At 39.3% G+C, this 24088-nt stretch overlaps 2 protein-coding genes across 3 annotated transcripts; both read right to left on the bottom strand.

The window, feature by feature from the left end:
• Positions 1 to 623: 623 nt before the first annotated feature.
• Positions 624 to 12325, bottom strand: vcp (valosin containing protein). Its single transcript, XM_014992257.2, has 17 exons — positions 12167 to 12325; positions 9165 to 9276; positions 8876 to 9048; positions 8649 to 8791; positions 8427 to 8557; positions 8217 to 8348; positions 7857 to 7959; positions 7630 to 7763; positions 7307 to 7442; positions 6553 to 6665; positions 5598 to 5762; positions 5374 to 5496; positions 5066 to 5278; positions 2271 to 2579; positions 1717 to 1872; positions 1482 to 1636; positions 624 to 1216 (listed from the first exon to the last, which is right to left on the bottom strand). Exons 1-17 carry the CDS (start codon positions 12181 to 12183, stop codon positions 1111 to 1113), a joined length of 2421 nt encoding a protein of 806 aa, XP_014847743.1. The 5' UTR covers positions 12184 to 12325; the 3' UTR covers positions 624 to 1110.
• A 928-nt stretch (positions 12326 to 13253) lies between these two features.
• Positions 13254 to 22075, bottom strand: fancg (FA complementation group G). Of its 2 annotated transcripts, none has more exons than XM_014992259.2 (14): positions 21685 to 22075; positions 21413 to 21503; positions 19793 to 19918; positions 19491 to 19663; positions 17984 to 18134; positions 17190 to 17314; positions 16945 to 17091; positions 15797 to 15957; positions 15617 to 15683; positions 15208 to 15524; positions 15077 to 15117; positions 14826 to 14999; positions 13741 to 13855; positions 13254 to 13481 (listed from the first exon to the last, which is right to left on the bottom strand). In XM_014992259.2, exons 1-14 carry the CDS (start codon positions 21751 to 21753, stop codon positions 13388 to 13390), a joined length of 1851 nt encoding a protein of 616 aa, XP_014847745.2. In that variant the 5' UTR covers positions 21754 to 22075; the 3' UTR covers positions 13254 to 13387. The 2 variants fall into 2 exon arrangements, with proteins under 2 accessions (XP_014847745.2, XP_087865021.1); XM_088008895.1 differs by having other exon boundaries at positions 14826 to 14972.
• Positions 22076 to 24088: the final 2013 nt, after the last annotated feature.

Below are 24088 nucleotides of genomic sequence, written 5' to 3'. Positions count from 1 at the left end.
GTTCATAAAACAAAAAAAAAAGGTTATGACGAGAGCGACACTATGTGGCCAAAGACAGAACTGCCTCAGTTATTTAAAGACTCACACGATCCAACTCGGTTTCATTACTCAGTGATAGAGATCTAGTTCTAGATCGTTCCTGTACCTTTTGGTTATAACTTCCAGTGAATTAAATTCCCCCCGAAACGTTGAATATCACATTAAAACCAAGGAATGTTAGCACCAAAATGTAAACCTACAAAAATATGTCCATGCCCTCCACAGTATTGGTTGGTTCTCCTTTCACGTGAATTATTGCATCAGTGGCAAGTAGCATGGAGATGATTAGCCTGATGTTCTGCAGTGTTAGAAAAGTTCAACTTGCATCACGAACAGCCTCCTGTTACACCATATTGAAAGTAAGGAGGAACCAAGTTCTGCTGGAATATTAACTCAGGGTCTCTAAAGCAGAACTGAGCTTTTTTTAAGCTTAACCCCAAAGTTCCTGATGGATGACTGTGCCGATTGTGTACTTGTTAAAACAAAGAGAGCAAAAAATAGCAAAGGACATGGAACCCTAAGGACAATCTTAGCCAAGCCTTAAAAACCCTTAAACTAATCTAAACAAACAGCAGAGACCTTAGTAACGCCTCCATTTAGTGAGATTTTATTTGCAACAACATAACCTTGACAAATTTGTAATACATTATATGCTACTGTTTATTTAAAAAAAGAAAAAAAAAAGTCATCAATGTTTTTCATTCAGAGTCTAGCAGAAATCCCCATCACTATAGCCATTCCTGTATTTTTTGAGATATACTGACAATGAAGCCACTGAAAAAAAAAAAAAAAAGAAAGAAAAAATGCCAACCCCACCTTCTCTGACCCTCGTTTGCAGTCACTCACCTTCCATTTTCGTCATCCCAGTCCCCCACCCACATCAAAGTCAGGGCAAACCAAGTGGATACATGCTGTCTCCAAGAGAAATTATACAAAATAAAGACAAAAAAAAGAAAAAAAAAAAAAAGAAAGGGAACACATGAAAGAAGCACAAAGTCCTAAAAATGTGGAATCTGGTGAGAATTTGTACAGGTGTGATCCCAGGACCAACCACTGTGGGGCAGTAGGCATTTATCCATAAAGATCATCGTCATTATCTTCGTTGAACACTGGACCACTACCAGTTCCACCAGAGCCATGACTTGGACCGCTGCCTCCTGCAGCGCTGGAGGGAAACCTGGGAGGGAGGAGAAGAAGAAAGATGTTCAGCTCCAGGATCAAATCATTTCAAATAAACTGAGTCAGAACGTAAACTGATTGGGATTGTACTCCTAATAAAACAGAATTTAAAGATGTAGCAATTTGTTGATTAAGGATATCTTTTGTAATGATAGCTGTGGTTGCCAGATAATGTGCCAATTACTCATCAATCTCTTTATGCCCTACAATAAGAACAAATCTCCTAAGAGGCATAAATAAGTAAAAGCCATCAGAAAGCGTACCTGAAGCTGCCAAAGCCTCGGCTCTGCTGCAGTGTCTGAGCAAACATCTCGTATTTGCGGATGTCGTTGTCGCTGACAGAGCGACGGGCAAACCGCATCGCTTCTTCAAAGTGGTCCTTCCTGATCTCTGGCACGGGGTCGTCCTCTTCTACCTCCTACAAGGACAGAGATGGATGAGTTCATGAAGCGTTCAGGAGCAGCAGGGAGCAGACGCTCCGCCTCACAGAGCACTGACCATGGCCGATGGGTTCGTCTGCCTCTCCCGCTCTCTGCGGATCTCGTTCTCGATGCTCTCTCGGATGGCGAGCTTACAGGCCCGCTGGCAGATCTCTGTGAGATCAGCGCCGGAGAAGCCGTTGGTCATCTTAGCCAAGAAGTCCAAGTCCACATCCTTCAGGGAAAAAAATAAAAACAAAAATCGTTTAATATCTCGTTTTGGGTCTGATTTCATACAGTAAGCCTTAAAAAAAAAAAAAAAAAAAAAAAGTCTCTCCTAAACACATAAAAGTTAAAGTTTGCTGTGTATTGATCATTTAATGTGCATCGATTCTGATGACGACACCCCACAAAATGTAATGCTTGTTACTGGCTTCTCTATTGGTGATGTTTACGACTATGTTTTTATGATGTAAAGCACTTTGAACTGCCTTGTTACTGGAATGTGCTATACAAATAAACTTGACTGAAAGTTATTTAAGAGGAATTTACTAGAATACAATGCAGCATCATTACACTCAACTCAACCATGCAAGTAAATGGACCATAAACGATGGCAGACGGCGCAGTCACCTTGCTGATGGGACTCTTGCGCAGGTTGGCCTTCAGGATGCTGATCCTGCTCTTCTCGTCTGGCAGGGGGATGTAGATGAGCTGATCCAGACGGCCAGGTCTCAGGATGGCCGGGTCGATGATGTCTGGTCTGTTGGTGGCGCCGATGATGAAGACGTTCTTCTTGCTCGACATGCCGTCCATCTCGGTCAGGATCTGGTTGATCACACGGTCGGCAGCTCCGCCACCGTCGCCGACGTTGCCGCCGCGAGCCTTAGCTATGGAGTCCAACTCGTCGAAGAAGAGGACACACGGAGCAGCCTGACGAGCCTGAAGACACGAGGACAACGGTTTTAAGAAGAAAGTCGCTGGCAGAGTTTATTTTATATTTGAAAATTCTGTATGTATTCATACTCAAATTTAATATACCGAATATACTTGGGGACACTGAGAACATGAATACGTCATTTGCATGTTGTATGACTCATAAAACACCATGTTGGCGCCGGTTTCTGATGGTGAAGGGAACCAGAACATGTTTTATGACAAAGTCTGCTTCTCTTGAAAATTGTTGACACCTCATTTTGTCAAATCTAAACAAAATTATCCAAAACTAAAAATAAGTTTAGAACAAAGCTAAGCATTTCATTAACTTAATCAACTTGTGAAAGTTAATAAATAAAGAGTTCGTAACAAAACAGGCCCAGTTGAAAAAATTTATTAAAAATCACGACGCCGTCAAAACTGTGAAACGTTTAAAGTTCATCTGCAGATTCTCTCATCCATCTGAACAACTATTCCCCTACAAACATCCACATTGTGTTTCAGAGCCATTTGTTTTCTGCCCAAGTAACCATCTTCTATAAACAAAATACAACCCCTGGCAAAAAGTATGGAATCACCAGTCTTGGATGAGCACTCATTCAGACATTTCATGCTGTAAAACAAACTCGGATCAAAAACATGATACAATATTAAGGTCATTCCAAAGTGCAACTTGTTGGCTTTCAGGAACACTCAAAGAAATGAAGAGAAAACATTGTGGAAGTCAATGAATGATACTTTTATTGACCAAACACAGGGAAATAAATATGGAATCACTCAATTCTGAGGAAAAAAGTATGGAATCACTCAAATTGGAGGTAGAAAAAAGGACACACCCAGTCTATTTCCTTTCCCTAAATGGACACCTGCCCCAGATTAGATGTGCCCGTTAGTGTGCAGTTCAAAACACCTGCAGTCATGACACCTTGGAGGGCTGCTGGACGAAGTGGAGTGGCGAGAACCATGACTCCAACAAGAGAAATGTCCCTTGAAACAAAAGAGAGGATTGTGAAACTTCTTGAAGAAGGTAACCCTTCACGCATGGTTGCTAAAGATGTGGGCTGTTCACAGTCAGCTGTATCCAAGATATGGTCCAAACACAAACAGCATGGAATGGTTGTTAAAGCCAAGCGTACTGGTAGACCAAGAAAGACATTAAAGCGTCAAGACAAACAACTAAAGGTCATTTGTCTTGAAAACCAAAAAAGTACAACTAAACAGATGAAGCATAAATGGGAGGAAGCTGGAGTCAATGTATGTGACCGAACCGTAAGAAATTGCCTAAAGGAGGTGGGATTTCAATACAGGAAAGCTAAATGAAAACCAGCATTGACACCTAACCATAAAAGAACAAGATTCCGATGGGCTAAGGAGAGGCAATCATGGACTGTGGATGACTGGATGAAAGTTGTCTTCAGTGATGAGTCAAGAATCTGCATTGGACAAGGTGATGATGCTGGAACTTTTGTTTGGTGCCGTTCCAGTGAGATTTATGAAGAGGCCTGCCTGAAGAAAACAACCAAATTTCCACAGTCCTTGATGATATGGGGCTGCATGTCAGGCAAAGGCACTGGGGAGATGACTGTGGTTAATTCTTCTATCAATGCACAAGTTTACATTGACATTTTGGACAGTTTTCTCATCCCTTCAATTGAACAGATGTTTGGAGATGATGAAATGATTTTCCAAGATGACAATGCATCGTGCCATAGGGCAAAAACAGTGAAGGCATTCCTTGAAGAAAGACACATTCAGTCGATGTCATGGCCTGCAAATAGTCCAGATCTCAACCCAATAGAAAACCTGTGGTGGAGATTGAAAAAAATGTTCCACAAGAAGGCTCCAACCTGCAAAGCTGATCTGGCAACTGCTATCAAAGAGAGTAGGCACCAAATACTGTTTGTCCCTCATCAAGTCCATGCCTCAGAGACTAAAAGCTGTTATAAAAGCCAAAGATGGTGCAACTAAATACTAGTGATGTATTTTGAATGGTCTTTTGTTTATGTGTTTTTCATGATTCCATACTTTTTTCCTCAGAATTGAGTGATTCCATATTTATTTCCCTGTGTTTGGTCAATAAAAGTATCATTCACTCACTTCCACAATGTTTTCTCTTCATTTCTTTGAGTGTTCCTGAAAGCCAACAAGTTGCACTTTGGAATGACCTTAATATTGTGTCATGTTTTTGATCCGAGTTTGTTTTACAGCATGAAATGTCTGAATGAGTGCTCATCCAACACTGGTGATTCCATACTTTTTGCCAGGGGTTGTAATTACATTTAACAAAATATCCAATTAAGATGTGAATATGTCAACATGAGAAGCGCTACATTTGTTATATATGGAAAAAAAAAAAGTCTAATGCAACCTTTATTTATACTCAGTTTTCTTTTTTTATGCATTTATTTTGACATGGAAACTGACTTTAAAGACCGTTCCTCTGAAGTCTTAGATTTAAATTGTCTGACCTGGGGGGGAAAAAAGCAACTTACCTTGTCGAAGATCTCTCTGACATTAGCCTCAGATTCTCCAAACCACATGGTGAGCAGTTCAGGTCCTTTGATGGAGATGAAGTTTGCCTGGCACTCATTGGCAATGGCTTTGGCCAGCAGAGTCTTACCACAACCAGGAGGACCGTAGAAAAGCACACCCTTGGATGGGGTCATGCCAAACTTCAGGAACTTGTCTGGATGCTCCACAGGGTACTGAATTGTGCACAAAGAGACAACAGTGTTACAGTAAGAAAATACCAAGTTTGAAAAGAGTAAAGAACCCCTTTCTGGCATAATCTCTCTCATACCTGCACCAGCTCCTGCAGCTCTCTCTTGACGTCTTCCAGACCTCCAATATCGTCCCAGGTGATATTGGGAACCTCAACAACCGTCTCCCTCAGAGCTGATGGGTTGCTCTGGCTCAGAGCCCACTGCAACACAGCGTTGACCGAGTTAGTATCGACAAAGACGGCCATTACTGGCCAACTGAGGCACCTAAGCTCCATTTGAAGAGATCAGATTACAGGTTTACCTTGAAGTCGTCCATGGTAACGGCAAGAGAATTCATGACTTCAGCATCAATAGTCTCGTCCTCCAGGTCGATCAGGTCCATCTTCTTCCTAATGGCCTGCAGGGCAGCCTCGGAGCAGAGAGCTGCCAGATCCGCGCCGACGTGGCCGTGGGTCTCATTGGCCACCTGCAAACAAAAGCATCAATATTCCCAATAAGGGCGCTGTGCTTGTGGTTCAAAAGGTCGCCACAGTTAAGACAATATTTAAAATTCAGCAATTTCAGCAAAACCAAATATTTCTGACATTTTTGAATATGCAGTCGTATCTACTAAAACTGAGAACAAGAAGTGATGAGGCTAATTTTTCAGATCAAAAGTAAATGCTTTTTAGCTCCTAAAAACAGATTTTTCAAAACTGGAAATTGCATATTAGGAGTTCTTTTAGAGCCATCCACATATGCAAATATTCTCTCATTTAAAACAAGCAAAATGTTGTTTTGCTTATTTTAAAACATTTTAAACTAGCATGTTTAAATGTTTACTTTGAAGCAGGATGTCTACTTTGAAATATTTTCCTATCCAAGAAATATTATGTGGTTTCCTGGGATGGGATTTGCCATTTCACAGTGGGGATTTAGGCAGAAGAATTGAAAATGGCATATTTGCCAGTTTTAATTTGTGACAAGAAAAATAAAGCTAACATTTCTGCAACATGTAGCTTAATTTGTTTTCTGATGCATTTCAATTGTAAAGCAAATAAAATATGTAGGGGAAATTTAAATATGACATACCAAAGTATGCTTAGACCAACTATCCATATGCATCAAGTTTATTTTAGCCAGTTTATTGGAACAAAAAGTTAGGATATAAATGACAGAATGGTACTTATGGTGTAGTTATCTAAGAAAAGAAAAGAAAAAAAAAAACAAATAAACATAAAAGGCACCTCTCTGTTAGTCATATCATGTGCACAAACCTGTTCCAAGTCAACATCGTCGGCTAGTTTCATGTTCTTGGTGTGAATCTGCAGAATCTCCAACCTGCCGGTCGCATCAGGAATGCCAATGTCCACTTCTCTGTCAAAGCGTCCTGGAAGTGGAAGACGGTGCAAAGCGCTCAGTGGTTTTAAAATTATAACATTTGAGATGCGTGTCAACGTAATTTAAAACCATTTTCTCAGATGAGCTAGTAGAAGATGTGCATTTGAAACTGAGCAAAATCCATATCCCGTCCTCCATAAAGCCTGTCATAAACATTAAGTCACATGCTAAAAATGCAGAACTAGAGGGATAGAGATGGGCGAGACTGACGGAGCGTGCTCTGATCTCCAGAGCTAACAAAACTAAATGCCTGTGCTGTTATGCAGTATTTTGTTTTGCAGGAAACCCCCTATCTTTTTTTTACTAAAATGAAACTGAAACTTAGTCCAAAGGGACAATAATCTGTATAATAATGCCCACAGTGCATCTTAAAACCGTCAATATATAACTGTCAGGTAGTAAGATGACCATTTTGATGTGGCAATTATTTAAACAGAGTTCATGTTCATTATAGAGAAAATATACACAAGCAACCAGGATACACAGAACAGCATTTGCCATAGGATTTAAGAGGAAACGAGTACTTGCTACACCAGCTGTAATCACTACAAACCAACAGAAGCACAGCTTAAAAAAAACCCTCAAATTAACTCGCATATCTGCATGAGAAAAAAAACACAAAAGATTTACCAAATCTCCTGAGAGCTGGATCAATGCTGTTGGGTCTGTTGGTGGCTGCCATGACGATCACATGAGCTCTCTGTTTCAGGCCGTCCATAAGAGTCAGCAGCTGAGAAACTATGCGCCTCTCCACCTCTCCATGAGTCTGGACAACAAACACAAAACACACAATGCTGGAATGTTGAAACAGATTTTACAGTAGCAGCGAAATATAGCCATGTATAATGAACAAGAATGTTCTACAGATTAATCACTGTGCACTTTCAGTCTATTGCAAGCTCTAAAAAGGTTTTGAAATCTATTAGGCAGGCCTTGCAGCACTTTGCACTCACCTTCTCTCTCTTTGGAGCAATTGCATCAAGTTCATCAATAAAGATGATGGCAGGAGCATTCTTCTCCGCTTCCTCAAAGGCCTTTCTCAGGTTACTCTCACTCTCTCCAGCCAGTTTACTCATGATCTCAGGGCCTGAAAGCATGAAATCAAGGCTCCATTTTAGAGGCAGAATTTCTACTATATACAAGCATCTTTCAAAACAGAAATGTTGCCAAGTGTACACACCGTTGATTAGGAAAAAGAAAGCTCCTGTTTCGTTGGCCACAGCCCTGGCAATCAAGGTTTTTCCAGTTCCAGGTGGTCCATATAGAAGAATGCCACGTGGGGGCTGGAAGGGCAGAAACATTTGAAGACTACATCTTTCTCAAAATCTAACTTCATTCCAAGAATAAATTAATTGAATACATTTCACTAAACTCAAGTCTCCTAGTGATATAAAGGTTTAAGAGGCTTTTTTGAAAGATCAAATAAACTCTAATCAATCTGTCACATGTTTGAATTCCAGTTTGCAGTTATAATAAAAAAGGTCAAGTTTTGCACCATATTTGAATAAGAAAAAATAAATAAACCAAGTGCGTGCCTGACCTTGACTCCAATGGCCTTGAACAGTGCAGGATGTCTGAGAGGCAGCTCCACCATCTCTTTGATCTGAGCCAACTGCTTCCTAACTCCTCCAATGTCATCATAGCCCACTTCATTCAGGGACTCCTCCTCATCCTGCAGGTGGAAGACTCAACATTTTAGTTTTCACGTCATTTATAAGAAATTAAAACGTATGGACGAGTGTGTTCGTACCTCTCTCCTGATCGGCTCACCCTCACAGTGAATGACTGTGTCGGGAGCAACTATGCAGTAGGGGGATGGATCGGTCTCCACTACCTTGAACTCCACGGCTCTCATGCCACCTCTGACCAGGAAAATATCACCTTTACAAGTCAAAGGAGGGGTGGGGGGAATAAGTTACATGTCGACTTATATCTGTACAGGTTAAAAGCAACAACGGGGTGTGGAAGTCACCTTTGCGGATCGGTCTGTAAGCCTCCAGAAAGTATGGCTTCAGGTAGACTTCAAACAGGTTGCCAGTGATGCCCTCCACGGTGTCGTCTATAGGGAGGACATGAATCCTCTTTCCGTACTTCACATCAGGACAGGGCTGAATGCTGAGGAAGACATTATACTTAGCATGGCTTAACACTCACACATGTATGTAGGTGAAAGTTGGACAAGAATCTGCTTTCCCTCACCTGATGACGTCACCAAGACGGACCCTCAGGTTGTTGCGGACCACCCTGTTCATCCGGACCTTCTCGTCGGAGCAGGTGTCATCTGAGAGCACGATGCACACTGTCTCCCGCCTCTTCTTCCCCTTCATCAGAACTGTGTCGCCACGGAAGAGCTGCAGTTCGTCCATCTTGGCCTAAGACACAAAACACTGAATTGATGAAGTGCTCGCATTTTTCTGAATCTCACCATATCGGGATCGGACTTTGTTTCTCCAGCTGTGGAGTGGGCGGAAAGCCTCTCAATGATTACCTGAGAAAGAGAGACCACGCTGTTGTCTTCATTGATGGATTCATCAACAATCAGTCTGTTGGGTCTGCTCTTTTGCTTCAGAATAGCAGTTTGTAGGTCATCATTTTTGGATCTACAGAGGAGAAACGGAGGAAAGGGTCAAACTAAAGAATCTTACTCCTCAGCATAACGGCCTTTTTAAATAAATAACAAAATACTCAGATGTTTATGCAGAAAATAAAATTTTCACTTAAAGTCAATGGCAACAACATGGTAATTTTTTTTTCAGTTTTCATACAGAATACCTCCAGCGTGAAAACATGGCGATTTGCAAAGCCTAGTGCCATATTTGGTTGGCTCAAGGTCGAATCAGTTTTTTGTCTTTTCATCCCAACCTAATTCCATTTTGTTCCAGTAAATAAAAACCATTCAGATTACATCTATAATAATATTGTACAAAGGACTGTTAATCATTGTGTTCTGGCATTTTTGATTAAGTTTGAACATCAATTCAGACAAAATCTTCAAATTCAATCCATCCATCCATTTTCTGCCGCTTATCAGGGGTCGGGTCGAGGGGGCAGCAGCTTCAGAAGGGAGGCCCAGACTTCCCTCTCCCCAGGCAATTTAAAATCAATTGTGCCTTATTTTCTGCAAACGATAACACTGATTAGGGTTCTGATTAGGGGTGGGCATTTATTTTATTGTGTATTGTTTGGGATGTAAAAATTTTGATTTATAATTGTCATGATAAATTCTAATTAATATTTGTACTATTTGTTCAAAGACAGTATCGTATATCAAAGTTGAAAATATTAATTAAATCAAGTTAATAAATCAGTAACTTGATTTAATAAATAGTTATGTTTTTCAAGAGCAGCATTTGTGTTTGTGGGGCTATGATTGCTCTAACACAGCCATGCAGTTATATAAAATAGAAGTAAGTAGTTCTTAGCATTTTATTGTTATATTTTGTGAAACCATTGCTATAACACTGTAAATCCAAATGCTCCACCCCTAGTTCTAATCACATCTGGGCTCAATGACTGGTATGAAACATCCCCAAATGGATGCAAATTAAAGCATTGTGTGTACCAGAATCTTCATGGTATACGACTTCTTTTGGGTCCTGGCCATTTCGTATTCAAACGTTTACCTGATAGAAAATTGTGTAATGTTTCTCACCGATCATGTACGACTGCCAAAGGGATGTTTCATACTGATTTTGACAATTAAAATCTATTTCTTACAATATACATTGAGGAAATTGTGTTATTTTGTTTGATATTTAGTCATAAACTTCCAGATCTTAGGCAAGTCAACTTCCAAAAAGGAATTAGAATCAAACTAAATAGGAAGACAATGTAAAACTGTTTAGAATAAAATACAATTCCTTTGTGTAATTGAAGCATTTTTATGACAAAACAAATTATTAATACTAAAAAAATAAAATAAAATTCACATGGAGTTGTTTCAGTAATTAAAAAGGTCAATAAAAAAAGAAATATTGACCAGGAGTCCTCCGTTTGTACCCAAAAGTCTGGTACAAAGCCAAGACAGCAAAATGGTGAGAGGACCAGCACATTACGTCTCCAAATACAATGTCTTTTAAATGTAGTTTTTGGTTTAAATTCTTTAAAGTGGTACAGATTTTGTTTTATTTTGGCCAGCTTATTTATTCAGCATCACACACAATAAATCTGAGCTGGAATCTCAAACCACTTTATAAAAAGATCCAGCTCTACCCAATCCAATTTCAGTTCAAATTCCACTCAGAGCAATTTAACTTATAAAATACTACTAATAAATCATATACTCTATTCTAATTACATGCAGAGCAACCTGAGCCTGTTGATTAGACAATGCCAACTGGTAAGAAATGTGTTATAATTGAGATGTTTTTCTTTTTAAACAAATGCCTGGTTTCAGTTTTACCTCATTGTCCAAATATATAAAAGAGACGCATAAGAAGGATGTTAATTTGCCTCTGTGAGAAACTGTTTACATTTCTGTAAAAGACAATCCTACTAAAGCTATGTGGCCCACGTTGTATTGATACGAGCAAACAGGTCATTTGCACAACATCCCAACAACCACCATATTACGTTACGCACAGAAAATTCAATAATACTTTTCTACAGTCATAAGACCACACAAAGCTAAATTAAAAATGTCGCCATTTTCTAGAAACTTCGCGGAATATTTTGGTAGTTTCCTTTTTACGTTGACAGCATGCTAACGCTAGCCTGGAGCTAACCGGCTGGTGAGCAGGGGAACGCAGATGACACAGCAAAAGAATCTGAGGAAAAAAACTTTGTTAGCAAGCTCGGTCCTTTTAAGAAATCCCATTAAAATTACATGGCGACTGGTCAAATCTCAATTTAACCTTGTGCATGCTGTAATCAGATAGCTAATTTCAAGAGTTTTATTCTAACTGAATAGATCCATAAAGGCTTGCCGATCGCCTAAATTGAATTAGCCTGCGTTGGTGCACCGTTTAGCATAGCAGTTCGTCGCAACATTATTAACCGTTTGGTCCCGTAGAATTGTTAGCTTGTCGGGTAAACTTTTGACAAGCTGGACAGCTGAAATATAATGTTTTCACTTTTTAATACGAACTCTAAATAATGAGTAACCAGGACCGGTGAATAGGCCAATTTTCAATGTGATCGTGGATGGCTTTGGCCTTGACAGTGCTAAGCTAAAGTTAGCATTCGAGTAGCGATGACTGCGCTTTGTGAAGTCATACAACTGAGCTAGTGAATACCGTTAACCGACCAGGAAGAACCGTGTGTGGTGACAACAGTTTAATAACAAATAAAGAAGCCAACATACAACTGGTAGTAAGTGTTTAAAATACGGAAAATACTGCGGAGGATGAAGTAACTGACCTCATTAGCTCTCATGCTAGCAAATTCGTCATGTATTAGCATTCTGAACGTTAGACCTTTAAAGGGTAATAGTTAGCTGCCACTGCAACAAAAAGACGCTTTTGAGCAAATCTGTAGATTGTATATACTTACTCCCCTCCCGAAGCCATGGTCGTCCACCTGGTTTACTGGTAATAAATATAGAAATTCTAGCTAAATGTTAAATGAGCTGAACCGGTTTCGCTACTAGACGTTCTCTGTGCATTCACACGAAAGAGCAGCAGTTTCCTTTGCCTTCTTTACGGTTATACCATGAGTTACACACAACCTGCTTTCTGATTGGCTGGAACCACTCCGTCAAATTCGGGAACCAATCAGACGTGTAGAGGCTATCGTCACCAAGGGTACTTCTGAAGTTTAGCCAGTTACAAAGAAGAGAGAGGAGGTCGTTAAGTTTATTTTCTATTGGCCTATTATCAAACCCCACACATCCAATTAACGCTCACCGCGTTGATATAAATCCTGTAAGTTTGTGTTTTTCCTCATAGTAACAGTGGTGTTACCTCAGGCCCGACTTTAAAATTATTTGACTGTAAGGAACTGACTTTTTTCCTGAAAATATTTAGAAATTAAGCCTGACTTTTAGTTTCAAAATAATTATTTTAAAACAATGCAATTTACGGCACTTCTACGGAGCAAATTGTGATACCAATTTCCTCCCTAAGGCAGAAAACACACTTTGAAAGAGAGAGAAAAAACAAGGCTTTCTGAAATTAAAATTAGACAGTTGACCATTGATTGATAAACATGTCATGTCCAGTTCCAACTTTGAAGGTTAAGGAGATGTCAGCTCATCTGAACTTATTCCAGGTTCACTGTCCTCCACCACGGTTTGTATAATTTTACAATTTTTAGACATTAGAACTCTGACTTTTCAGTGACTAGTGTACATAATACCAGGAATAAATAGTTTTATCCAGTCACATTAGGTATTGAAAGATATAGCAACACAGAACATTATGCCAGTTGATCCTTATGAGTTTTGTGAATCAACCAAATCCAGAACAATGTCAAACCTTTTGCCAGTGTACATAGCTCCTGCTTTGTTTGATTTAGGTGTGCCAGGGCAGGTAAGCATCTAAAGGTTGCAGGGTGGTTGCTCTGAAAAGCAAATTCTGCAGCTGCAGACTAACTGATAGTAACATACCTACAGAGAAATGTGCACACACAGATCACATGATGGGTTTTCATAAATATAGTTTCTTTATTTCATTCTCTCCACATAATTTTCTTGCTACCATTTGACTGTTATTGCACAGGCCGCCCCAAATGTTCATTAAGTGATTAGGTTTACTTTTTTATCCTCTAAGCTGACTAGGTAGGACCAAGTTCTTGTAGTTTTTGGTGCAGCTCTGCAGAATCCAGCAACGGTCCAGACTGAAGTTCTTGTGCATACACAGGAAGAGCCCTGCAAGAGAATTGAGGTTCCCGCCATAAGACAAAACAAAGTAAACAGGTTATATAATTAGGTTTTCCCTATCTCTAGATGTTCTTAAATCTGTGTTTTTCAATCAGATCTAAATAATTCAAATTATACAATTTCTAATTTCTTTTTCACTTCTTCCTTTTAAAGTCCCAAACTCCAATCTAACAGATTGTTACTGGTTGATATGAATTTCAATAAAAAGGAAAAGCCTGTATATAGAGCAGAGTATAAAGTATCTCACTCTGATAAGGATGGGATGGGATTGCTCCAGGTCTGTTCCCAACAAGCAGCCGCCTCCTGCTTCCTGTCCAGCCTCCACAACACCTCCCCATACCACCGCCTGGCACTCACACCCTCTGAAACCGAAAGGATTGGACGATCATGTGATTGAAAACAGGACAATGTACTACAAGTACCCACACAGTGGTTTCAAATAACATATTTCCTTCTATGTCAACACAATACACAATCACAAAAATACACAATCTGACATGTTCACCGCTAGAAAGCAGCCCACTTTCCCTTTACACAGCCTGCAGGTGGGCTGAGTATTTCCACAGACATTTAATCTGTATTTTGTGGTTTCTTGTTTATAGGCACAGGTTATTTTTGCATCTGTATTTTCACATCCTCTGTGCAACAAGCTTTAACGATTATTTTTTTGCAATAAACAAAAACATTGCTAAAAATCAACGAAAGTTAAAAGGCACCCATTAATGTTTACAGCATTGTTTTAGATTATTGGGCCAGTTGAAGTTTATATATAATTAAACAAATTAAAATGGCCTTGACAAAATAAATGTCACCCTTAACTTGATTCTCTATCACAGATCTATTTGCATCAATCACTGCTAACCTCAGAGTTCAGCTTGGATGCTTTTGGGTCATTTGGGTTGCATTTCCTATTAACCTCATACTCTTTTATAATACCGACAACTGTTGTCACAGAAACAATACACTACTTGGAGATGGTCTAGTGGAGTTTACCACATAAATTCAAAACCTTCTTTTTGAGATCCTGATCTGATGAAAAACTTGAAGGCATTTCTGATACTAATTTATGTTTCAAACATGGCTATACTAACTTACCAACAAATCTCCCCATACCTCTATTTGTAAAGCAAACAAATATTTTTATTTTACCCATTTAATTAATTTACCCTGTCACATATTGAAGGTGTACAGGGAAAAATAAGCAGCTTTAAATGCGCCGTTAGGGCACTAACATACTATCATACACGCTCGGATCAGAACTCGGAGGACGCTGTGAGATATGCATCTTTAATCATAGCTGCACTCATTTATTCGCAGCTGTGGTGTGCATACCTGGGTGGGCCTGCCGGCTGAGCTGAAGGTCTCTGAGGGCCTCTCTCAGCCGGTCTATCTGGGCGAAGCTGATCCCCCTACCAGCTAATGAAAGTCCCTTCAGTCTTTGGAGGACACACAAGTCTACACCCTGCTCAGCATCTTTATCTGCGCAGGGAATTTGTAGAGAAAAACCTGTAATGAAGCATGCAATTAAGAAGAGACTGACTAGAGATCCATTCCAAAATACTTTTTTAAAAAAAATACTCCACCTGTGTCTTTATAGTGCACCTTCACCAACAGGTTGACACACCTACAGTGCAGAAAACCATGTTGAGTGTTTATTCAGAATTCCACACAGAAACAGTCTGAGTAAAACCAGCCCAGAACCAGAACCACAGACCTTGTGTAGTGGGTTACTGCTTGCTTCCAGTCCTTCAGCTGAGAGTAGCAGTGACCCTGAAGGAGGTAGGCTGCTGCTGTCCAGAGCAGCCTTACCAACCCATTTTCTGCCTCCTCCGTCACCTCCCCGCTCCCGGCCACTCTCCTGGCCACTGGATCCTCCAACAGTACTTTTTCTGGAAGCAGATCCAGAGTCGACCCGATGACCTCGTCACAAAGCGCCATACAGTCTGCAGGCCGCCGGGCCATCAGTAAGGCAGCTCCAGCCTCAAGGTAGAGTCTGGGTAACTTGGGGAGGGTGGAGACCACAGCGTGAACCTGAGGCCATAAACATGCAAAATAACACTTTTCAGAAATACTACTTCATTCGTGACTTCTTGGAAATGGACCGTCAACATGTTTGCTCTTACACCATGCTGATCTTCTGACTGAAGAGCAGCAAGCAGGTCCAGATAACACTCCACGCCTTCTGACACCCTAAACAAGCAGAAATATTCTAATTTCTTAACAACAAAGTTGACACGTTCTCAAATACATGATATGTGTCGGGTGAAAGGAATTCACATGGACCACCATGCTGCTTCTCTCACCTGCTGTGGATCACGCATTTGAGAGCCAGACTGTGAAGGACACTGAGGGCAGACGGGACAGAGAGCAGGCTGCTCAGTGATTGGCTGCAGAGAAATAAGGACGGTGAGAGGAGACGGCCTGCAGCCATGGCAGGTTCTGTAGTCGAGGGTAACAGCAACATCTACGGAAGAAAAGAGGTTTGTTGTTTCAGTATCCACACTTGGAACTCACTTAATATTTTTCAGTGATAAAAAGTTTGTTTTTCACTTATTTGCTCATCTAGTCAACTACAAAACACATGTACAGTGTTTGGGGAAAGGCATTTGTATGCTTTGAGCATTTTCCAATTTTGTTACAATTCGTTCCACAACTTTATAGTAGTGCATATTTAATAGGTGGAAGGAAATTCAGGACTGTTTTTCAACTTAAACATCTCAGAAGGATGGTGAAGGCTTCCGTTCAGCCCCCTTAACACTGAAACTCCTAAATAAACACCTGATTAGGATCTAGAATCAACCTGAGTGTGATTTAATGTGATTATAGACTGTTTTTCTGTAAACCAAAGTTGAACGTTTTGGCCTGAGCAGCAATGTACGACGCAAAAAAATTCTACACTGCACATCATCCTGAACATACCAGCCCCACAGAGAAACATGGTGGAGTCAGCATCATGCTGTGGGGATGTGTTCTATCAGATGGGACAGTGAAAATGGTTGGAGCTAAATTCAGATATATATAGATAATCCTGGAAGAAAACCTGTTAGAGGCTGCAACAGATAAGAAACCAGGAGAAAAATGATGCTAAACACAGTCAGATTATGGTTTAGATCAAAATTTATGCATGAACCAGTCAAAAATCTAGATCTAAATTTTAGTCCCTGTCGCTATAAAAGGGTGATTTTATAAAACCTTTATATTGGTTAAAAATGAAAACATGTAATTATGCTTTCTACTTTGTGTTGCGCTATTAAACAAAATCCTAATAAAAGACATTTAGGCATCCATGTTTGTCATAAAGTGACAAAACATGGAACTATTTAGGGTTATTAATACTTTTGGAAGACACCCACTAATTATTACAAAAACAATTTATTTGTATCCATTAACATAAGAGACAACAAAAATCATCTTATTATTTGGACAAATATTTTTATTTTAGGTTACTCACCGAGTGCAGAATGCGAAGAGCCTGTATCTCCGCCTGCGAGTTTTCCAGCCGACTGTAGATGAGCGCGCTCTGATAGAGAGCACAAACACAGCGGGGGTCCGTCTCCAGAGCCTTTCGGTAACACTGCAGTGCCATCTGAGGGCGGTTCTAGAGACAAGTTCAAACACACACACACACATGCAATGAAACAACCTCGCTCTCTACTTTTTCTGTTATCGATGGTTTGTGTGAGCGGCCTTATGTACCATATGGGCGAGGCAGGAACCTGAGAGGAGGTGTGTGTAAGCGATGAGAGCTCTGGGAGCAGGCGAGGCAGAAGCAGCCTGCAGAGCAGAAAGCACACTCCAACCCTCCGTCAGCCTTTCTGCACCTTATTAAAACAAAGAGAGAAGAGCAAAACCGCTTGGATTGTTATTCATCAACAGCCGCTAACATGAGAGGGGAATAGCATTGATCGTCTTAGCTGAAGGAGTTGGGTAATTAGGAAACAAGTGAGCTGTCAGACCCGATCATTCTTACAAATTTCTCATTTTAATACTCCAAACTTTTCTGCATTAAGATTCCCAAATGTCTCAACTGATTTTGAAGCATTACAAGGAAAAAAATGTGAAAAACACAACTTTTACTGCACTCTGAAACAAATTTGGGGCTTTAAACTTCCCAGCAACCTAAATGACTACAGAAATATATGACTATTTGTGTGAGGCCAATTCTTCCTGTTCTTGGTTTTTGTCTTCTTATAGCTCGACTCTTCCAACATGCTGCACTAGTTTCATTCAGTTTCACTTTGCTACTAACCGTAAACAATTATTCCCAGTTACAAAGTTCAGTTGAGGTCATTATAAAAGGAAATAGTTAATAATTCTCTACAAGAAGCCCATCTGATAGCTTTGGCACTGCAGACAAAAAAAAAGTGATACAATACGGAACAATTTAATACATGTGTTAGAGAACACAGAGCTAAAATATTATAAATGTTGTTTAGTCACACATACTGGAATCAGAATTGTAAAACTCAACCAGTATAAATATTGCTGACCTTGGACAATTGCAGTGCAGATCTTCAACAGATCAACAAGCCTTCTTGGGTCCAGAACCAGTATGGGGATATTCGAGATCTTTTCCTTTGTTTCAGCCCTACAATCATTCCAAACTGCTCCACTTTGTGCCTCCAAAAGAGACATCTCCTCCTGCATCAAAGAAAAGGAGTGTTCTGAAGTTTGTTCGTTGATAACAACCAAACCTACACAGAGATAAAACACTGCAGAGTTTGAGAAAACAAATTATAGACCAGGATGAAGCGCGAGGTATTTGGGGTTTGGAGTTTTCAGGGGACTCTTGAAGCAACAGACAGAAATCTGGTGGGCAGAATGGCTACAAACTGGATGGTTGGGAGGAATTTAGAGAGTCTGTGGGTTAGGACTCTAACTGGTCTAAAGGAAGTTCTGGAAAACTGCTCAACAATTCAGAAAAAGAAAGCAGAACCCATCCCAGGCTGCAGGTCTTAAAATTACTTTAACGCCAAATGAGGTTTTCTCCACTGCCTTGCAGGAAATTATTTCTGACACGCATGAAGAGGTCTAAAGTTTGTTATGAGTCTGTCTGTTGTACTCTGTCCTGAATACAGCAGATAGACGACAAACAGCATCCAGACGATCGGACAATGCGGTGACTGTGAGAGTGTTTTCATATGCAAAATCCATTTTATTACTGCCAGTGTTAAATGTTGTTTTTTTTAGACGATGTTAGCATCTTGATTACTCCAGTTCTCATTAATCCATTAAAACCAATTAATAAATATAACTGATATGCGTGTCAAGTGAAAATGTTACAAATGACATTTTAATTATAGTGTTTAAAAGATGAGGATTAATTTCCCTATGGAGCTGCTCTCAAGACTAAAATTAACCCCATTTCTGTTTATTTTCACTTCAGTTTGATCATATTTGATATTTACAGTGGTAAAAGTTTATAAATTTTTTAATGTATAAATACCTAAATACCTTAATTTCATTTATTTATGTAATGACTTAAGTACCAAGGTTATAAAATACAAGTCTTTGCTTACGTTTTATCATTATGTATGCAAAACAAACAGAACTAAAATGGAATTTTAGTTGTTAAATTAAAAAAAACTAATAGCAGTCCTGTTGATTTAGGACTGTTTATTGTTTTTGATACAAATGGATCCTGTCAACAAAGTCTGGATAAAGATGTTTGTTGAATGAAAGTTTACTCATTCCAAGTTATTCATTCACTAATATTGAAAGGCTGGACATATATGATGGAATAATGAAGGAAAAAAAAACACCAAATAACCTGCAACCTAAACTCCTTAGGGAAAAAAAAAAAAAAAACATTTTTCTGGTGTTCCCTTATATTACCAGTAATTTGGCATAAAGCATGTGAGACCCAACATTGCTCATAGCACATGCTCACATTACAAAAATTTAATTTATTTTTCTGCGAGATCACAAACTACATTCAATTATTCTAAACAATATAAAGCGGTGGGAATAACTCGTTAAAATATATTCAAAACCAACCTGAAAGTCTTGCACAGCGGTCAGGCGGCTCTTGGCCAGCCACACTCCCCACTGCAAACAGAGGAGGCTCAGGACACGACGATGCAAAGCTGTGCCAGTCACTGATTTAAGAGCCGTTCTCCAAAGCACAGAAGGGTCAGAAGTACCAGGATCATCTCCTGCTATCTGAAGCACTATCAGGAACAAACGTAAACAGTAGGAGAGTTAGCAAAACCTTATCAGGGTAAGATTACCTCTTTGGCACTAGCTGGTGCGATCAACAGTACAGTAAAAGGTTCCCGTGCTTTCAGGCAGAAACTTACGTCTCTGGGCGGTTTGTGTGAGGAGCAGCTCAGCCTCATCAAACTGAGACTGAGCAGTAAAGCACACACAAGTGTTATAAACGACAGAAAGCTCCAGCTGTGCACGATCCAAATGAGGAGGAATGCCTGAGAGAGATAAACACAGCAAAAGAAACACATGAGGTGAAAGCTATAGATGAGAGCTTCTCACAGAGTAATATACAGATTTCCTTAAGATTTTTCATCTCAAAATTCTATACTTTCCTAGAGTCAAATTTTTCAAGTGTTTCTGCAGTTTTTGTAACATTCTGGACACTCGAGTGGAAAACGTTAACCTTGAGTGGCTTAAATTAGAAGTCTTATCTTTCCAAGTGGGGTATGTTGCATTTTTCCTGCTGTTTGTTGCATCAGAACTAACTTAGCCTCTATTTTAAAATATGTTCTTCTTGTACTTGCAAAATGAGCTCTGGAGTTGGCATCAATCACTGCATTATTCAAACAAAATTGTGAACTTGATTTAATTTGTTTAAGTTACTTGTTCTTTGCATTTTAACCAGATGTAGTTTAAAGACACGTCTCTAAATTTCGGTCTAAAGTCTGAAATTTAGAGAGATTATAATTTTAATTTTTAAATGTGTGTATTCATAAGGTATAGGTGATATATATTTGTTATTTATATTATGTAGTCGTAAAGAAAATGAGGAACTTAAAACGTTCTTCCTAGTTTGTTCTCTTGTCTTTCACTTTATACTATCAGAACCTCACAAACACAAATACTAAAAATGCAACATAGCTTTAGTTCATTAAACAAGTTAATTGAGTACAATAGATATATCGAGTGGTGCAGTTGTACCACTTACCAGCTCACAATAATTGCATCCAGTCATACTCTCATACAAATCTATGTTTATTGGAATTTCGATCAAACGGTGAAAAACAAGGTTAAACAATAAAAGTAATAATAATCCAAACAATACTGTCAGTTTTGAAAAAGTCATGAATTAGAATGTTTCTTGTTCCCCCCCCAAAAAATTACATTTTATATGGTTTTTTAATTGCCCCTAATAACAAACAGGCAATACAGTAACTGTCTAATCTTTGTATACATTCAGTTAGTAACTCAGTAAACAAAATACTGATGGATAAAATAAAAATAAAGGTGTGAGCTGATAAATCAAAGTTGAAGAATAGCATTTAATTATAAATTAATGTAAAAAAAATTACATTGCATTTATTATGCAAACTTAGTGAAGATAATAAATCTTGAATATATATATATATAGTTTGTTTATACCTAAATCTAAACACATTTTTCTACCCTATATAAATTACTGCAAAATACTATATGCACATAGATTGTTTTAAATTAAAAAATATTTTCTGTTTGCTATTTATTTTATTCTGATTAACAATTATATCTAACAAATACAAAAAGGCTTTAGTGTGCATTTTATAATGATCATTGTGGTATTAAGATATGCTGATATTGAGTATGAGGGTTTGTTGGTCTTCAAAATCTTGATGTGAAAACGCTCCAAGAAAGACACTCCGTTGACACGAACTAAGTTGAACGAAAGATGATTTTTATTTTAAATTGCAATTGGTGGGGTAGGATAAAAAAAATAGAGGATTGTGGATCACCTTGTATTTTTCTGAGAAGTTTGTGAAAGTCGGAAGACCATCGTCTCTGCCTGAACAGGTTGTGCTCTCGGTTCGGTTCATTTTGCCCATCCTGTACAATCGGTCCAAAACAAACGACAAATTTTAGAAGGATGTATCTGAGTTTTCTACCTGCAGACATGCCACTTTACATTCTACTCCACCACAATTTAGAAGAAAAGTAGGAACAATATAGCTAAAACTTAATATTATTAACATTTAGCAGTTAAAATACATATTTAACAGGAATTTACCTTACAGCCAGAAGCTAGCTGGTTATTTTCCTGAGTCCAGCTTTCCAATAAACTTGCTGACTGAATCATTTTGTCAGAAACTGCATCACTGTTTATGGTAAAAAGGATAAAGTTACTGGTGGTTGTTTAACTTTCCCTCGTTCACAACCGGAAGTCCAAAACCTCACTACCGTGAAGACTTCTTCTTCTGGCATCAGCCCGAGAGGTGCACTAGCGCCACCGTCCGCTCTGGAGTGTGGGGCACAGAACCAAATGCTGCTAATCAAGACAGAAAGTGAAAAATAATGTGATGTCAGGTCGACTGGTCAAGTTGGAAAATAAGGTAAGTGCATTACCGCTATCAGCCTGTAAAGAGTGTGGATCAAAAGAAACAAACAAACAAAAAAATCAAACCACAGCCAAAAAATAAAAGATAATTGTACTATTTTTCATTTTGTGGCTGACAAATAATATGATTATTTTTCATGATTAACTTGTAACCCGTAAAGCAGCTGCTGGGTTTGTTCTGGTGTAATATCTGTTTTGGTGTAAGGTTCTGCTGCCCCAGGTGGGTACATCTGTGAATGACACGGGCAGTTCTGTTGACTGTCCAGTAGGTGGTGCTGTGAGGAAGCCAGGCCCAGCTACTCTTCTAGAAACTTCAGTCTACCTGCAACAGCCCTCAAACTGTTAAGAGCTGCTGTTTGCTTGCAATCTTCCAAAAATAAACGCCATTTACAAGTTTCATTAAATTCATAGCTTTATTCAGAATGATGAATTCCCACAAAGTGAAACTTTAATCAAATGTAGAAATCTGGTTGCACACAGACCCAGATTTTAATTGCACTATGGCTGAGTCATTCTTGAGCCTGCTGGGACAGCCATTTTTCTAAATGTCCCTGCACAAGGTGACCGTCCGTCCTCTCACCCAGATGCATCTGTCTTAGATCATTCTGTGTGTTTGTTGTCATCCCTGCATAAGTGCATCAGCCTGGGCCTTTATGGCTTAATTTGTTTCTTCAACCCTGAGCATCCCCTTCATCCCTTCATAGACTCAAATAACAGGACAGTCTAAACATATGGAGAGGCCCTCCTGACAGCTACGATCCTCAACACATCCTCCTTCCCTACATTTCTCCCCCAGCTCTTTCCTTCCCCCTGTCCTCCTGCCACAGCTCTTTGAGCAAGTTGTGTTGGATATTTAAAATAGAGGTCTTTTGTTTCCCTTATTCCTTTTTTTTTTTTTTACCACACTCCAACAGCCGCTTCCAAAAGTAGTTTGAACCTTTTCATGACCCTACAAACTAAACTTTTCATGTATTTTACTGGGATTTTATGTGACCAACAAAAGTAGTGCGTAATGCAGAATTTTTACAAAGGACACCATTTTGTAAACCATGCAGATAAACTGGTTAAAATTGTGCAAAACCAACCTTGACTGCAAGTACAGATGCAGGACTTTTTTTTCTTTCTACTTTTCTCTACCAGCTTTGTACATTTGATTGACATCTCTGCCCATTGCTCTTTGCAAATCAGCTCAAATTCATCCAGATTAAATGGAAAGCATTGGAGAAGTACAGTTTTCAATTCTTGTCATTTGAATTTATGTCTGGACTTTGGTTCATTCTAACATGCAAAATTATATTGGTTAAAACTGCTGGAAAGTAAGGTTTCCCAGCAGTTTTATGTCTTTCACAGGTTTTCAGCCAGGATTTCTTGTATCCAGCTTCATCCCTCTTGCCGTTCTCCCTGACCCTCCTGAAGCCAGGCATCCCCACAGCATGACGCTGCCACCACCATACTTCAGTAAGGACGGTAAGTTCAGGATGATGTGCACATCTTATGTTATCTTTTAAAAATATATTTCCTCCTGCCACCTCTTTCGTAGTTTCCAGATTTGTGGAGTAAATACATTGAGCCGTTGAAGACATCTACATGCTATTATGAGATCATTTTACATCACATCCGCTTTCAGCCGATTCTTTTCTATTTATAAACCATGTAGCCCTGAGAGAGACACATGTCTTGTCTGTCCTTCAGCCACCCAAACATGAGCGATGGTGAGGAAAACAGGAAATGAGTGTGTGAGTAATTATTAGAGCAGCGTCACAGGAAATTTAAAGAATATTAGTGGAAGGCATAAAATGCTGATATATCCCATGCTGTCTAGAGAATCAGTGCTAAAAAAAAATCATGCCATCACACAGACGAACAGCAGACAGAAGGAAACACCAAAGTGCTGATTTGTCTGCTCTTCATCTAAGATCTCAACAGATCAGTGAATTCACAAATCTCAGGACTGTGTGGAGGTGTGCCGTGTAAACTCATTCACCCTCAGTCAATCAATAGGTGCTGCACATGCTCTTCAGGGTGAGCTCTATTCTCAGAGCAGAGAGCTCTTCACATCAGCAGCTCACTTTTTGGG

The sequence above is a fragment of the Poecilia mexicana genome, unplaced genomic scaffold (genome assembly GCF_051168715.1).
Source record: "Poecilia mexicana isolate PSO_F unplaced genomic scaffold, ASM5116871v1 scaffold_9, whole genome shotgun sequence".
In the NCBI taxonomy this organism is placed as follows: domain Eukaryota; kingdom Metazoa; phylum Chordata; class Actinopteri; order Cyprinodontiformes; family Poeciliidae; genus Poecilia; species Poecilia mexicana.
This window is presented reverse-complemented; position numbering and strand designations above follow the sequence as displayed.

Excerpts from the sequence above, each read along its gene's own strand:
- fancg (XM_014992259.2), bottom strand. The coding sequence starts at position 21,753 with ATGATTCAGTCAGCAAGTTTATTGGAAAGCTGGACTCAGGAAAATAAC. Across the intron at positions 19,664-19,792 it reads CACACAAACCGCCCAGAGAC|TGCTTCAGATAGCAGGAGAT; the intron begins GTAAGTTTCTGC and ends TGTTCCTGATAG. Across the intron at positions 15,525-15,616 it reads AGTCAGAAGATCAGCATGGT|GTTCACGCTGTGGTCTCCAC; the intron begins GTAAGAGCAAAC and ends TTATGGCCTCAG.
- vcp (XM_014992257.2), bottom strand. Across the intron at positions 7,443-7,629 it reads TTGCTCCAAAGAGAGAGAAG|ACTCATGGAGAGGTGGAGAG; the intron begins GTGAGTGCAAAG and ends TTTGTTGTCCAG. Across the intron at positions 6,666-7,306 it reads TCCAGCTCTCAGGAGATTTG|GACGCTTTGACAGAGAAGTG; the intron begins GTAAATCTTTTG and ends TTCCACTTCCAG.